The sequence below is a fragment of the Calonectris borealis genome, chromosome 4, assembly GCF_964195595.1.
Source record: "Calonectris borealis chromosome 4, bCalBor7.hap1.2, whole genome shotgun sequence".
Classification (NCBI taxonomy): Eukaryota; Metazoa; Chordata; class Aves; order Procellariiformes; family Procellariidae; genus Calonectris; species Calonectris borealis.
In genome coordinates this window covers 26,762,447-26,778,264 of record NC_134315.1, presented here as the reverse complement: position 1 = coordinate 26,778,264, position 15,818 = coordinate 26,762,447, and the positions used below count along the sequence as shown (strand labels likewise).

The window sequence follows — 15,818 nt, the reverse complement described above, 5'->3', positions numbered from 1 at the left end:
ATTTTTCAGTGTCTTCGACTGTTAATTAACAGCCTTTCCAGAGTCTGTTTAAGCAAAATTGCTTATTTAATTGTGAAATGGCAGATGCCACGGTGACAGGGAGCTGGTGTAGCTGGTGTCTGTGATAGCTACCTGCATTCAGATTTAGTGTTTTGGTCTGTGTAAACTGTACTCAGAGTGACAAAGGTAGCAACTTTCAACTTTTTTAGAGGAAACAGCACCTCTTTTCCTCTCTTTTGACTTCCCATTAAAAAGATGCAAGTGAAAAATAGGGAGGGCAGTTTTGCTTCACTTCAAATGATTCATGTCATTCAAGAAGAAAAAAATGTTAATCCCAGCTTCAAGTATGGCATACTGTCATTCAGTAGTGCTCGCTACAAATCTCCTCCAAAATACTAGTTTGACCTATCTTTATTAGATTGATTCATTTGTCAGCAAGTTGCATGGTGTGAAATATCTGTAGCACTTGATAGTAGCATCTAATTTGAGAAGTCAATTGTGTATGTATAAAAAAACAACAGCAAGATTGAGAGATCAAACACAAACTGATTTTTATTTTATTTTTTATACAGGATTTCTGCAATGACAGGAATTACATTTCTGAAGAGACTAGGGTTCTTCTTTTGACAGGAAAGGTACTATATTTTGACAAGTTACTATTCTTTGAATATTACTTGTGATTTTTTTAAATGTCCTGGACTGCTGTAGTTTAAAAATTGTATTAAGAGTTTGTGTACAGTAATTTGTGATTCTTTTATTTGATGGCATAATTAACGCCTTTAACATACTACCTGGTGAGTACACAATACCAAGATTGTTACCTGTGCACTGAGGCATAGGTTCTTGATTAACTAGTTTTTCACATAACTACAGGTTTTTCCATTATTCAAATAAGCATGGCATAAAGTTGTGATGCACATACTGAATTGTGACACCACTAGCATTGGAGGTCTTAAGTTTTCAATCTTAATATTTTTAATATAGCTGTTAATGCTGTTAAATTCAACTGAAAATGTCTACACCCTTTTGAATGTCTCATTTTATTTCAGACATAATTTGGCTGATAACCTTCACAGGGGAGAGAAAATACCAAGTCTTTTGGCAGGGGCGGGGACGCACAACAAAAAACAACCATAAAAAAGGAGAACCTATTTTTATATCATTTACATTCAGCTGTCCTTTCTTGGGATTCTGAAACGCTCTTTCCTAGGTTCTGGTTAAATTACATTGGAATGCTTTTTAGTCTAACTCAAAAAATTAGCAGGTTTTTTTTTTTTTGAGCTTAGTGAAAGAATGCTGGCATTCAATATAAAAATCCTGAGAACAGTATAAACCATGGTTTTAATATAAATTTCATGTGCATTTATTAATTTTCATGTTCTGTGTTCCATGAACTGTTACTGCATTAGTTTCTAAAGTCTTCAGTTAGAGCAGAACTTTGTCGTAATTGTTCATTGTAAGAGTAGAGACAAATGATCACTCTGTAAATAGCCATATCATTTAAAATTGCTTCTTCTCACACTGATTTTTCATTTATACAAAAAGTTTCCGCTATCAGAGCAGTTCATGTGGGTGAGGTTTGCTCAGTTGGCAGAATCCTGCCTCTCCTTGCTTCATGTTCACCCTGTGACACCAGCCTGGATGCTACTCAGTGAGCTGGGTTGGAGTTATGTTAGGAAGGGAGGAGGCAGACAGAAGACCACCTTCTTCAGCAGCCGCCAGTACCAGACTGGTGCTTTAAATATCCTCCGAAGAAGGTATCTGTCTACTGCTGTAATTGTTTCACCTTTGACAACATTCAGATATAATGAATGAAGCATTTGAAGCAAGTTTCATTGGCTGTGTAAACTTACTACATTACTCTTTCGATAAGGCATTCAGCAATGTAGACTAAAACTATGTCTTAACTAAAAAAATCTTACTGGTATAAGACAGGCTTCTGTCCGGCATTCTGTTAAAACAGAGTTAGATTTGGGGGGAGGGGGACAGATGTTCCATACCAAGCTAGTATTATTTAGGTAACTTTCAGTGTTCTGGGAAAACAAACATTTATTCCATGCGCTAATAGAATACACAAACACATGCTTCTTTTTCTGCCTTCTTCCATTTCAGAAAACACAGATGTGTAAGGATACCCTACTGACTCAGACCAACGGTCCTTTTTGGCCTGGTGTTGTTTTTCCAGAGGGACCAATACAACATGATTAGGGAGAGCATGCAAGTCTAGCCACTTTCTGCAGTACATTCCCCTTCTTACTCCCCCAGCATTCATAATTTTTATAATGGGATGCTAGACTCTGCATCTGTGCCTTTTGATTTTGATATCTGCTTATGGACTTGTTCCCAAATTTATCTGCTCTGGTTTTGAACCTCCTGATGCTCTGCTTCACAACCTCTTATGGCAGCAGGTACCAAAAATTTGCAACCTGCTGGTTGTGCAGAAGCAGTTTCTTTTCTCTCTTAAACATTTTTCTCTCTCCTATTAGCAGTGCTGAATGCTTCCTACTTTTTATAAAATACTTAGTAAATCGAGCAAATAAAATATTATAAGAATAATATGCTTATGTAAATGTTGGGCAGTATTAGCACCAGGATGATGCAGCTACTGAACATGTGCTCAGTAACATGCCATTTCTACAGAGATCATTGCTTTTTTTTGCTAGCCAAATATTTTCCAGCATCTGTGGTATCTCTCTCCTGCCTGCTCCCTCATAACTTCCTCACATGGGAATTATTTTTTCTTGTGGCAATGTCTTAATAAATTAACTTGGTCTCTGAGGAGATGTAAAATTACATGAAGAATGTGACATGCCAGTTATGAAAACTTCCTTGACTCCTCTCCAGAGACAAAATAAAAAACTTCCTGCTGCCTACCCAGCCTGACCAAATTTGTCAACAGACACCAGCCATAGCAAGATCTAAAATACCATCACTATATCAGAGAACCCCAGAATAGATAGATGGTGTTAAATATTTTTACACTAGCTTTTTGAATAGTAAAAGTGTACACATTTCCTACTGTTGTAGTGAACCTGATTCTGCATTACATTTTGGAAAGCCTTTCCCAGAGGTGCTTTTCTTTGCAAAAATAGGATGTTAGAATCATAGAATATCTCAAGTTGGAAGAGACTCGTAAGGGTCATCGAGTCCAACTCCCTACTCCTCACAGGACTACCTAAAACTAAACCATATGACTAAGAGCATCGTCCAGATGCTCCTTGAACTCTGACAGGCTTGGTGCTGTGACCACTTCCCTGGGGAGCCTGTTCCAGTGGGCAACTACCCTCTCAGTGAAGAACCTTTTCCTAAGGTCCAATCTGAACTTCCCCTGATGCAGCTTCATAACATTTCCTCGTGCCCTATCGCTGGTCACCGAGAGAGGAGATCAGCACTCCCCCCTCTGCTGCCCGCCTTGAGGAAGTGGTAGACTATGATGAGGTCACCCCTCAGCCTTCTCTTCCCCAGGCTGAACAAACCGAGTGACCTTGGCCACTCCTCGTAAGTCTTGCCCTCAAGGCCTTTCACCAACTTGGTCACCCTCCTCTAGACACACTAGTAGTTTGATGGCCATATTGAGGTGCCCAAAACTGCACACAGTACTCGAGGTGGGACCACACCAGTGTAGTGTAGAGTGGGACAGTCACCTCCCTCGACCAGCTAGCTATGCTGTGCTTGATGCACCCCAGGGCATGGTTAGCCCTTTTGGCTGCCAGGGCACACTATTGACTCATATTCAACTTGCCATCAACCCAAACCCCAAATCTCTTTCCACGAGGCTGCTCTCCAGCCTCTCATCCCCCAGTTCGTATGTATAACCAGGATTACCCCCTCCCAGGTGGAGAATCTGGCACTTGCTCTTGTTAAATTTCATACCGTTGGTGATTGTCCAGCTCTCTAATCTATGCAGATCTCTCTGTAAGGCCTCTCTACCCTCGAGGGATTCCACAGCTCCTCCTAATTTAGTATTGTCGGCAAACTTACTTAATGTACATTCGACTCCTGCGTCTAGATCATTTATAATAACATTAAAGAGCACTGGCCCTAAAATTGAGCCTTGGGGAACCCCACTGGTGACTGACTGCCAGCCTGATGTAACCCCATTTACTATAACCCTTCGAGCCCGACCCGTCAGCCAATTGCTTACCCAATGTATTATGTACTTGTCTAGCTGTGTGCTGGACAGTTTATCCAGAAGGATACTGTGAGAGACAGTATCAAAAGCTTTGCTAAAATCCCAAACCACCACATCTACTGGCTTCCCTTAGTCAACTAGATGGGTGACCTTGTCATAAAAGGAAATTAAGTTGGTTAAGCAGGACTTTCCCCTTGTGAACCTGTGCTGGCTATGATCAGTGACTGCGTTGTCTCTCAAGTGTTTTGCAATAACTCCCAGAACAACCTCCTCCATAATTTTACCAGGCACTGAAGTGAGACTGACAGGCCTGTAATTACCAGGGTCCTCCTTCTTATCCTTCTTGAAAACTGGGACAACATTTGCCAGTTTCCACTTGACTGGGACCTCTCCAGACTCCCAAGACTGTTGAAAAATAATGGAAAGAGGTCCTGCAATGACATCAGCCAGCTCTTTCAGTACCCTGGAATGAATCCCATCAGGCCCCATAGATTTATGTGCATCCAGCTGGAGCAGCAGGCCTCGAACAAGTTCAGGGTCAGCTGGGAGTTTATTATCCCCCCAGTCACAGTCTTCCAACACAGGGCTCTGGGGGTCCTAGGGCCCATCATCGGTGTTGAAGAGAGATGAAGGCGGCATTAAATGCCTGCGCGTTGTCTACATCCCTATTTGTGAGGTGACCGACCTCGTCAAGCAATGGCCGAACGTTCTCTCTGATCCTCCTTTTGCTTTTAACATATTTTAAAAAGCCCTTTTTGTTGTCCTTCATAGTGCTGGCCAGCTTGAACTCTAATCAAGTTTTGGCCGCACAAATTTTCTCCCTACAGTGGCGAACAGCATCTCTGTAGTCCTGTCCCCTGTCCCCTGTCCTTGCTTCCAAGGTCCGTACACTTTCCTTTTCCACCTAAGTTCTAGAAGAAGATCCCTGCTCAGCCAAGCTAGCCTTCTGCCCCGCTTGCTTGATTTCTAATGCTTTGGAATTGCCTGCTCCTGTGCTTTTAAGAGATGGCTCTTAAAAAGTGACCAGCATTCATGGACCCCAATACCTTCAAAAGCAGCTTCCCAGGGGACCTTACTAACTAGCTCCTTCAGCAGCCCAAAGTCTGTTCTCCCATACCCAGGGTCGAAGTTTTGCTGGCAGTTTTTCTCTTGTCACCAACGATTTGAAACTCAACTACTTCATGGTCACTGTGACCAAGACAGCCACCAATCACCACTTCACCCACAAGTCCCTCTCTGTTTACAAATAACAAATCTAGGAGGGCACCTTTCCTAGTCGGCTTCCTTAGTACCTGCACCAAGAAGTTGCCTTCAACATGCTTCAGAAGTTTCCTGGACCTGTTTGTCTCCGCTGTGTGGTATTCCCAGTTGATGTCTGGGAGGTTAAAATCACCCATAAGGACAAGGGCAGTTGATCTAGAGATATCCCTTAATTCCTTGTAGAATAATTCATCGGTGGTGGTGTCCTGGCTGGGTGGTCGATAGCAGACTCCCACAATAACATCCACTTTATTTGCTTTCCCCTTCATCCTTACCCAGAGGCTTTCAGCTGTGTTGAGACTGAAAGGATATTGCCACATCCTTTCAGTCCTCTGATATTACCTAACATCCTGGCTTTCATTGAGACTTCTCCAGCTGCTATCTCTTCAAAGCATGAGACAGAGCAAGGCAATTGATGAAGTGCTGTTAAATTATAAGAAAAAAGTAGGATAGACAGTGGTTTTTAAGTAAAGATGAGGTCTGTAGCTCTAAACTGATGGCATCGTGATTGAGACTGTTAATCCAGAAAAAGTATTTTAAAATACTCAAGAAAATATTTTTTAAATTAAATATGTATCTGAAGTTCCCATTTTTTAAGATTTAAACATTTTCTTCCAGCCAAAACCAACTGGTGTATTAGGTACAGTAAACAAACCATTATCTGCAACTGGAAGGAGACCGTATATTAGAACTACAGGATCAGAGACTGGAAGCAATATCAGTGTAAACTCTGAGCTGAGCTCTTCTGCGGGAAACAGATCAAGGTACAGGAGTTTGACATTTCTTTCATCAACTCTTTACTTCACGTTCTCCTGTGTGCTTGCATGTTTTAGGACAGGAGATGATTTGGTGTGTGTGCCTATGTGTTTGAAAAGTGTCTTTGTTTTGTCCATTTTAAAAAAATACAGTAGTTCTCTCTAGGTAAGATCTCCATCTTTGCTTTTTGTTTTGGGGTTTTTTTAGTAGACAGAGATTCAGTACAGTGTTTAGGTGTGGCCTGCCTGTAATTACATATAATACAACAGAAGAGACGCTGTAGTGTCTGAAATTTTGGTGGTTAATATTCATAATATTTTTACATTAGAAAATACATTAATTGAAGAGACCAGCCTTAATTAATACTAGAGATTTTCAACTCACACATTTTTGATGTATAAATTATGATTAATCCTGATGGGTAACAAGAAACATTTTTGATGTAGAGGAAATATTCTGACCTATTTAAGAACAATTAAAAAGAGCTTGCTGAAGAGGACCAGGATCTCAGTGGAAAGATGCAACACATGATTGTAATATTCGGTCTTTCTTCTAGTAAATGTTATTTTTATGTGGATCCAGAGTTTTTAAATTTTTCATAAATCTGGAGAAACAGTTTACACTTTCAAATTTTAAGATTGTTTAATTTGTTTTGGAATTGATTAACTGGCTAAGATAAAAGGTTAAAGAAAGTAGAGAAAGTCAACTCTAGTTGCTATATTTCGTAAGGCCAAGGGAAGTATAACTCAGTTCAGAATTTGTTCTATAAGTGTGCATGATGTATGCTGTAATAATTTTGATTATTTTTTAAACTATTTTGTTTTTAAAACTCTTGCACGTTTGTGTAAATTAACTTGAAGTTTGAGCATTGCTGGTCTTTTTGGGTTTTTTTCCCTCTTCACTACCTTTGCCCATATTGGCTTTTTCTATCTGGAAAAAGAACACGGCCTCGTTTAGAGCATTGGTCTCAAGTTTGCAAAAAGAATTATATGGCATTATCTCTGTGATAAGGGATTTGGCTCGGTGACTAGCCAATCCCTTTCAGACCTTTCCCAGTTCAGATCTTTCCCAGTCTCCCTGTTCTGGGAAAGAAAATGTAAGTGTGGACTCAGGCAAATTCAACTCTTTTTAAAACTAATTTAGCCTGTCTGCATTGATTCTTTTTTTATTTTTTATTTTATTTTATTTTTTAAAATAATTGCAAACATTTTTCCTCTTTTGTTCTGTATATTTCGGTTTTATTTTGTCTTCAATTATGCTACCAGGGAACAAAGTTCAGATATATCAGAAACTGGGGTCAGTGAAAATGATGAAAATCCCGTGAGGATCATTTCAGTCACACCAGCAAAGACAGAACCTGTGAAAAACAAGGTATGTTTGGGGATTTTATGGACTGTATCTCTATAATAAGCTTGGCATTGGGGGTTTATTCAGTACACATCACTGCAGGTGGTCTCTGAGGAACTGGTAATGTCTGATTTAATTTCATGTAGTTATATCACTTTCCTACCCAATAGAAGACCCTTTATTTTCAAAACTACTCTTCATTTTATCCAAAATAATTAATAGAGCTCATGTGCTCAAAAACAGCACAGGCAAATCAGAAGGGACTTCCTTCTCTTTTCTAAAATTCCAAAAGATTCCCACCTTTATTCTATGTTTTCCAGTATAAATAACAGTAAGGCTGTGATTCAGAGTGAAGGTTGACACCTTCAGTAGCTTTAACTGAAGACATTGCCAGGAAAATTTCAAGTGGTCCTCTAGCATGAAATAAACATCTAAGTTTTGGATTGTGTCACAACTAAAGTATTATTTAAACTTTGAGGATTTTTAATGGTTTCCCCCTTCCGTTAGAGAGAGAAGATCATGCCTAAATCATAATGATTTTTTAACTTATAAAACATACAGTTGCATGAAATTTAACAAAGGTAAATGTGAAGTCCTGCACCTGGGATAGATTAAACTCAAGCAGCAGTACAACACGCTGGGATCTGCCTGGCTGGGGTGTAGGTTGGCTGAGAAGGACCTGGGGGACCATCCCAGTGGACAACCAGTGGAGCATGAGTCCAGTGTGTCTTTGGCAGCAGTGAGGGCAAGCTGGGTCCCGGGCTGCATCAGCAAGAGTATAGCCAGCAGATGGAGGGATGTGATCATTCCACCCTATTTGGCATTCATTAGGCCACACCGGGAATACTGTGTCCTCCCCAGTTCAACGCAGATACTGAAAAACTGGAGAGAGCTTTGCAGAGAGCCACCAAGATGATAAAGGCTTGGAGTAGCTGTCGTATGAAGAAAGTTTGAAAGTGTTGGGCTTGTTCAGCCTAGAGGAGAGAAGCCTTGGGGGGCTCTAATCAGTCTTTCAATATCTAAAAGGTATTTATGGAGAAGATGGAAGTACTCTCTTCTCAAGGCTGCATGGTGACAGGACGAAAGGCTACAGGCAGAAGTTGCTTCAGGTGAAATTCCATCTGGATGCAAGCAAAAAAAAAAAAACCTACATTTTGAGGAAAATTAAACACTGGAATAGGTTGCTTAGAAAAATGGTGGAATGTCGCTGTTCATGGCTTGGCTTGTCAAGGGCCCTGCTTTCAACAGAAGGTTTGACCAGATGATTTCCAGAGGTCACTTCCAACCTAGATGATTCTGTGATTCTAAAATCAAAATAGATTTTTGTAATAATGTAGGGATACATAGATGGTTCATGCTGTACGCATTTTAAGAAATTATGTATCTACTCAGTCTTTTTTGAATAGATGAAATCAGACTAATAAGCAGGTGTTTTGGATTTGTATTATCACATAGAAAAGTTAGTTTTTTCTTAATCTTTTAAAATAACATCCACATGATATTCACACCCGTGAGCTAATGAAGAAGAAAAAGTCTTTCCCAAATTTCAAAGTATGGTTCCTTTTTTCTTCTTTTTCCCCAAAATAGGGTTCTTCTGAAAAGTTAGAGAAGTTGTACAAAGCATTTATGAAATAAATCTTCAAAAACGCTTTTTAGGTTCTTGAAACCTGACTTTAGTTGAAATTTTCAAAGAGTGGTTATCTGTAAAGTTCTCATGAATAGGAGTTGTAAATGTCTGCTATGAAGCTGCTAAAACAGTAATAAAGATTATAGATACTGCCTGACTTATTTAAACATTTAAGAAATAATGGTAGAATATTTTAGAAAAAAGTCCTTGGTTCAGACACAGCACTTATAATAGTGAGTGGCCTTAGTTGGTGTGTTTGAAATTGCTAAGTCATCCCAGCCGTACTTCTTCAGTACCCTTTTCTCTGCCCCTCCTCCTAACTGTTTTGGAAGCCAGTGTTCAAATGAAGGTCCAGCATCCAGTTGCTTCCTCTTTATTTCCATATGAATACATTTCTGTGTAGAGACCTACATTGCCACCACCCTTTCTGTTTCACATATACAGACACTGCTTCATGAAATTTAATCACTTCCATTACCTTGTTCAGTGTAATGAGAAAAACATGCATGTAGGGCATACCTATTCAGACATGATAAAGAATTAATAAAGACAGCAAGTTTCATTTGTGACTAGGTCTTACTCCCTTTTCTTCCCTGCAAGCCTTGTTTTTTTCCTTTTACTGGTATTTAGGGGTTTAGTAATCTGTACCTTCACTGAAGGTTCGTCTCAGAATTTGCATATATTGAATTAAATATCATTTACTGTACCAGAATCTTTACTCTTGCTCCTTAGTTCTCTCCTGTCAGTTGGCGTCTTGTCCTGTCAGTTGGCAAAGAGGCAGTAAAAGGAGCTTGTCCAGAAGAACCATCATGGGAGGCGCTGAGATTATTAGTCTTACTGCAATATCACTTTCAAGCAACTAAAAGATACATTGGGTGCAGATATTAACATTACACACAGTGTAGAAAATCTTTTTGCAAGGTTAACGTCTGAAATCCCATTTAATAAAACGTTTTATTCGGTCTAAGCCCATGTGATGTGTTCTTATAAAGAACACTTACTTTCTGTTTTATAAACTCATGTTTCTGTCAGAGGGAAGTAACAATTTGAGTTTGCCTTTGGGAATCTTTTTTTTCTTCACATTCATGACTTTTATTTTCTAGGAGATTAATTCTGATCAGGCTACACAAGGAAACAGCACTGAACGTGGGAAAAAAAGAACAGCAACAGCATCTGGAACTGAGAATATTCATCAAAAACCGGAAGAAAAAAATGTAGACGAAACAGGACCATCACTCGCAGCAAAAACCAGGAGAGGGCGTCCACCCAAACCTGAACCTCAGGGTACCACTGCAAAAAATGAGGAAACAAATAAACCACCTGTCAGGGGAAGGAAAAGGGCAGCAGTCAGTCAAGAAAGTCCAGGGAATTTAGAGGCAGGTAGTGCCAAAGCACCAAAACAGCAAGATGCAGCAAAAAAGCCAGCAGCAGCACAGAGACAAATTGATCTACAAAGGTAAAAATAAATGAATAAATAAAACATGCCTGGGTGGGGTGGGCCTTTTCTGTCTCAAGATAGACCCTGAAATTGCAATTATAACAGATCTAGCATATGTAAAAGAGCACAACTAAACCACAATGATTTATAAACATCGTGGTCCAACATACATTGTGTTGTGTTCTGTTCTATTCTTCAAATTTAAGTACCGAGGCAGCTGGAATTGGAGAACTGAATTTGTTTGGTCAGAACAGGGTAATCTAACCTGTTTTCCCCAAATTGTATTTTTTGTCTGTTGCATCCTGGTTCCCCTTACTAGCATTGCTATGTAAAAGAACTAAGACTTGAGGGTATTGCAGGTGAATTCAGTAATGCCAGGTACACAGGCATTCAGGTGCTCTGCTTGAGTTCATTGATAACAAAGGCTTGAAAATTGACCATCTGTAATGAACAGAACAATTTGTAATTCTAACTGTAATTCTTTTTTGATATTTTGGGTCTGTGCTTGTTTACTGTTACTATTACAAAAATTTTAATACATATATTTTTAAGTAAATCAAAAGCAGAATTTGGAACTGTGTAAACTACAAATCAGCTCTTGGATGATAATTTATTCTTCTATACTCTAGTGTTTAAATGTGGTGATTTGATTTCCAATATAAACAAACCACAAACGCTCATAAACACTGAGAAATTTGTTTAGCTGAATCTGATACAATAATAATTTTAATGCAGAAGTGTGCAAAGTTGTAGAACAATAAGATAAGGTCAGCAAACCAGTGTGTTGGAAGAAATCACAATTTAATCTAAAGGAAGAAAGAATCATTAGAATGGTTTCTTTATGGAGATTTTGTAAGTTGAAGATCTTGCAGAGAACCTTGATCAAAAAGAATTACCTTTTCCTCTAACAGCAAGGTTCATATACTAGTAAATTGTTCAGTCTTTCAAGAGACTAGTATTTGTGTATTGCCTTGCAATGCTTGTTTTATACATCAGGTTTCTTTAAGTCTTCATAACAAACTGTACTATCCATAGCCTTAAATAAGCCACCTGTATCAGATAGCTTCTTTGAAATATGTAATACTTCAGTGTTTCTTGGAAAAAATACCAAAACATTGTTAACGTTTTTCAGAAGCCAGGTGCTTGGAAGTGATGGAGATTCACTGTTGGAGATAGACTCAAGTCCAGAATATTCCCAAAATGCAATGGATCTTTTTAAGGCCTGTGGGAGCAGCCAGGAAGATACTGAGGATACAGAGATAGCAGAGGGAGGCTTCCTTAAGGTGTAGCAGGCATCTTATATAGGACAATTCTGTGTTTTTATTGTAGCTTATACAACAGGGAATCAAAGAAATTTTTCTGTTTTCTAGAAAAATGTATGTAAAAATAGCTGTGTCTGATAGTTTTTTTTGCTTTTGAGTAGACATGTACATATTACTGTAAATATTTGAAAAACGTTTGAATTAGTGCTTGTTCTTAAGTAAGACAGGCTATTTTTATGAACCTGGGTAATTAAATACAGTTAATTAGAACAAGTTACCATTCTTATTCTCTGATTCCAGTGAAAGCTATGGATAAACGTATTTCCGTTTTTGCTGAAAAAAACATTACTCAGTTATGGAATTATTATTATTCAACTTGTGCATTTCCAAGTCTATCAGGAAGTCGTGCTATTCAATAGGGAAATTCAGTTATATTCAATTAATTACGTAATTGTTGAGAAGATACAAGATGGAGTTGGAAGAATCATAGTATAAAGAGTGTAAAAGCTAAAATGTTAACAATATAGGTAGGATTTTGATTCAGAATCAATTGTAATTTCCATGTCCTTATGATTAACTTCTATTTCCTTTTCTCCCGCCCCCCCCCCCCCCAAAGGTAAAAAGAAAACTCGCTCGAAAAGGGAGGAAATGAAGGCCAAATAAAGGCATGCTCCAAGCTTCTGCAAAAACTAGGATTCAGAAATTTCCTGTACAGGAACTGAAATTACTTCAAAACACACAGCTTTCAGCTCTGAAACCAGAAGGAAAACTATGCTTCCCTTTCACATGAAATTAATCCTTCTCAATGGAAATGTAAAGCAGAAACTCTTGAGAAAGAGGCTAAAAGCATCTGTACTTATTTCCCCAGAGACTTTTTTTATGAAAAGTCAATAATTAAGCAAATTGCTTAACACTTGGTTCCAGTTCCTGCATTCTGGAGTTTAAAAGTGTATTTACACCATTAATTTTCATGCTGCATTTTTTTTTTAAAGAAAGTCAGAGGAGGTCCTTACACTGACATTGAAAAGTCATGATCCTAGAGCCAGGTATTCCCATGTTTCACAGAAAAAGTAGAAGTCTACTGAATGGATTTTAAACAAGACTAGAGGAAAAAAAAATCACAAAAAAATTTTTTTGCTTTACCTTTGGAGACTGTTTTATGTATAATTCTTTCTGCCTGCCTACTTTTCTGCAAAAATAAGATGTACAGATTTCAGTTCCCTGCTATGAAAAGTCATGTGGTGGCAATTTTATAAATGTTGCTTTCTGATTTTTATCAGAGTGGGAAAGTAATCACTTAAAATTATTATTAATTCGCAAGTAGACATTTCATTTTTTAATTTTCCCTCCATTTTAGTTTAATATAATTTGCAATAAATGTACATATTGATGTTTGTTTTATAAAAACATATATCACTTTTAAGTGTTTTTACTCCTGCGGTTCTGTTGGAATATTCTAAATTTTAAAGGAGTAAAGACAGTCCAGCATTTGATTTTATAATGTTTGTCACCAGATTTTTATTATTGATGTAAAGAAAAAAAAAATCAATTTTTAAAAATAGTTGGACTTTGGCAGCTTTGTAAGGAAAGTTGGAAATGTTTAGGATTGCTCTCAATTTTAAGCATTGTGCTGATTGGAAGTAAGTCTGTTTTGCATTTTGTCTTCCTGTCCAGGCTCATTTTTTAATGTTTATTTTAGACAATTGTTGCATCAATATTATGTTTCCTGGCATTGTTCAGCATAGATACAGTGTACACTTTTATGTACACATGATCATATTTAAGTTTGTTGCATAAAATAAACGCTTCTAGGTGTCATGTGGCAGTCTTTTTTTAATTTCTTTTTTTTCTTTCACAGAAAACTACTTGCTATCTCTGCGCATGGTCTTGGACGTTCATAGAAATATTGTGTTGAGCAAAGAAGTTGTAATGCAGACAGTTACATAGTTAAAAAGATAGGTTTTTAGGTGAAGTTACATTGCTTTATCTTGTAAAGTTGTATGGGAAGAAGGGGGTTGGTCTGCAGAGTGACAGTGAAGAGTTCACTTTGTTTCCCTGTGCCTCAGTTCCCCATTTCTCTTCTGCAAATTGTTTTGAAATCCCTTGCTGCATTGTAGAAGAGCTGGATACTGTTGACATTAGTTAAGGATTACTTGCTCTCCTAAAATGGATAGGGCGCGGTTGTGTGCTGTTAAACAATGATTAAGTCTCTCTTATCGAGTGTTTAACTGGTGTTACAGTTATTTTTCCTCTGTAACAGAGAAAATCGGGCTCTCGTCACAAAGCAGTATATGCAACTGTCTTTCTAAAGCAATCTGTGATGCTTTCACTTGAAGGATTTGAAATGCTTTGGACAGAGGGAGACTGGGAGATTTTAAAAGCATTTAATTACACATCCATCAGGGTTTTGATTTCTAAAACTGAAGTAATTTCACAAGATGGATTTACTGATCCACATAATGCGGTTTCTTTTTAGCGCTCTGGTCAAATACTTCCCTCATGCAAAAGTTACAGTATTTTGGTTTAAACCAATTTTAAAATGTTTTTGATAGAAGTTTTTAGATGCTACCTAAAAAAGAAACTCTTTTGGAAATGAGCTCTGGTACCTAGTGGTGTGCCTCTAACAATGATTTGAAATCTGCACTTGACAAATCTCGCAAGTATTCAGAATTGTTTCCAAAAGCTTTGATTTTTGTGAAGTGGGTAATTGCTGGGGTTTTTTTTCTTTTTTTTTTCTTTTCTTCTTTTTAAGAAGAAGTTTTTAATCAGTTCAAATGTCAAGTTACTCAAGGAATCATCATAGAATAATTTAAGTTAGAAGAGGTTTCTGGAGGTTCAGTGCCATGCTCAGAGCAGGGTTTTCAGTTGTCTTTTTACAAGCAGTGTTACGTAGAGTTTCTTTCTTCTGTTTTCTTTAAAGGGACAGTTGAGTTACTTCCGTACATTGATTATCAGTATAGTCAAAGAAAATCGGTACATTCATGCAGTGAATAATGCTGGGCATAATTGGCCGAGCAAAAATGCAGCATACAAACTATAGGAAAGGTCTACTGGTGGCCCACTGGTTTCTTTTCAGAACTTGCTCCAGACAAGGCTATGTACAGAATTTCTCTGCCTGCCCCCGCTACTCCCTCACCAACGTCCTGAGAGCGCTCATGGTGCAGCTGAGAGTTGCCTCAGCAATGGACGTCTTTCTGTAAGAACAGCATCCCCTAAGGCCAGGCATCATTACAGCAGTCTCGCCTGTGATAGCAAGTAGTTGGAACCGTCAGCCTTTATGACAAATACAGGGAAGTACAGGCGTAATTTTTATAAATGCGTAATTTATGCATTGCTAGTACTTCTTCTGTAACTTTAAAAATAAAATCTATTAAAGACTAATCAGTATAAAACTATGGAATTGAAGGCAAATTATTCCAAAGAAAGAGGTGGGGGTTTTGTACTTGGCCATATATGAGTTTTTAAATATTTTACATACGAATGGGGATTCTCTCATTGTAAAAGAGTTTTTCACTTGTTAATGTGCGATAAAGAATAAAAGGAAGCCCGATAAAACCCAGTCTTTATGGCTTTTATCCAGTGTCGGATTTAAAGGTGCTGAGGTTTCACATTCAGTTACATAGTCAGAGCTAAGTTCTCATCATCTTTAAGTTCCCATCTTCATAAAAGCGTGGCTTTGTTTCTTAGCGGACATACATTTATTTTTGTTTCTTTGTGTCCTCTGATGCCTGGACTGCACGGCTTTCGTAACAGTAAGACAGGAAGGCTGTTCTGAGAACATACTTTGTAACGTACTAAATTAAACCTCTACCACTCAACAAAATTAAATCTGAATGGTTGTTTTAAACAAAAGAATAATGTTTTCTAGAGCAATCTTAAACAGGAAAAATAATATGTGTTACAAATTTTTTCTGCACATGCTGACAAGCCTTTAAGTTTTAGAACTGATAAATAACAAATCCTTATCTAAAATGTACTTCCAGCCATTAGATACTT

At 38.0% G+C, this 15,818-nt stretch overlaps 1 protein-coding gene across 3 annotated transcripts in view; it reads left to right on the top strand.

The window, feature by feature from the left end:
- Nucleotides 1-13,967, top strand: part of PDS5A (PDS5 cohesin associated factor A) — a 90,021-nt gene extending 76,054 nt beyond the window's left edge. Inside the window, exons 29-34 of one of the 3 annotated variants that reach the window (XM_075148963.1) lie at nt 573-635; nt 6,011-6,156; nt 7,414-7,519; nt 10,226-10,578; nt 11,693-11,843; nt 13,681-13,967. In XM_075148963.1, coding sequence (XP_075005064.1) covers nt 573-635; nt 6,011-6,156; nt 7,414-7,519; nt 10,226-10,578; nt 11,693-11,843; nt 13,681-13,737 — 876 coding nt within the window. In that variant the 3' untranslated portion in view covers nt 13,738-13,967. Of the gene's footprint in view, nt 1-572; nt 636-6,010; nt 6,157-7,413; nt 7,520-10,225; nt 10,579-11,692; nt 11,844-12,438; nt 13,641-13,680 lie in introns of those variants that run through there. The other 2 variants (XM_075148961.1, XM_075148962.1) reach the window with 2 other exon arrangements.
- Nucleotides 13,968-15,818: the final 1,851 nt, after the last annotated feature.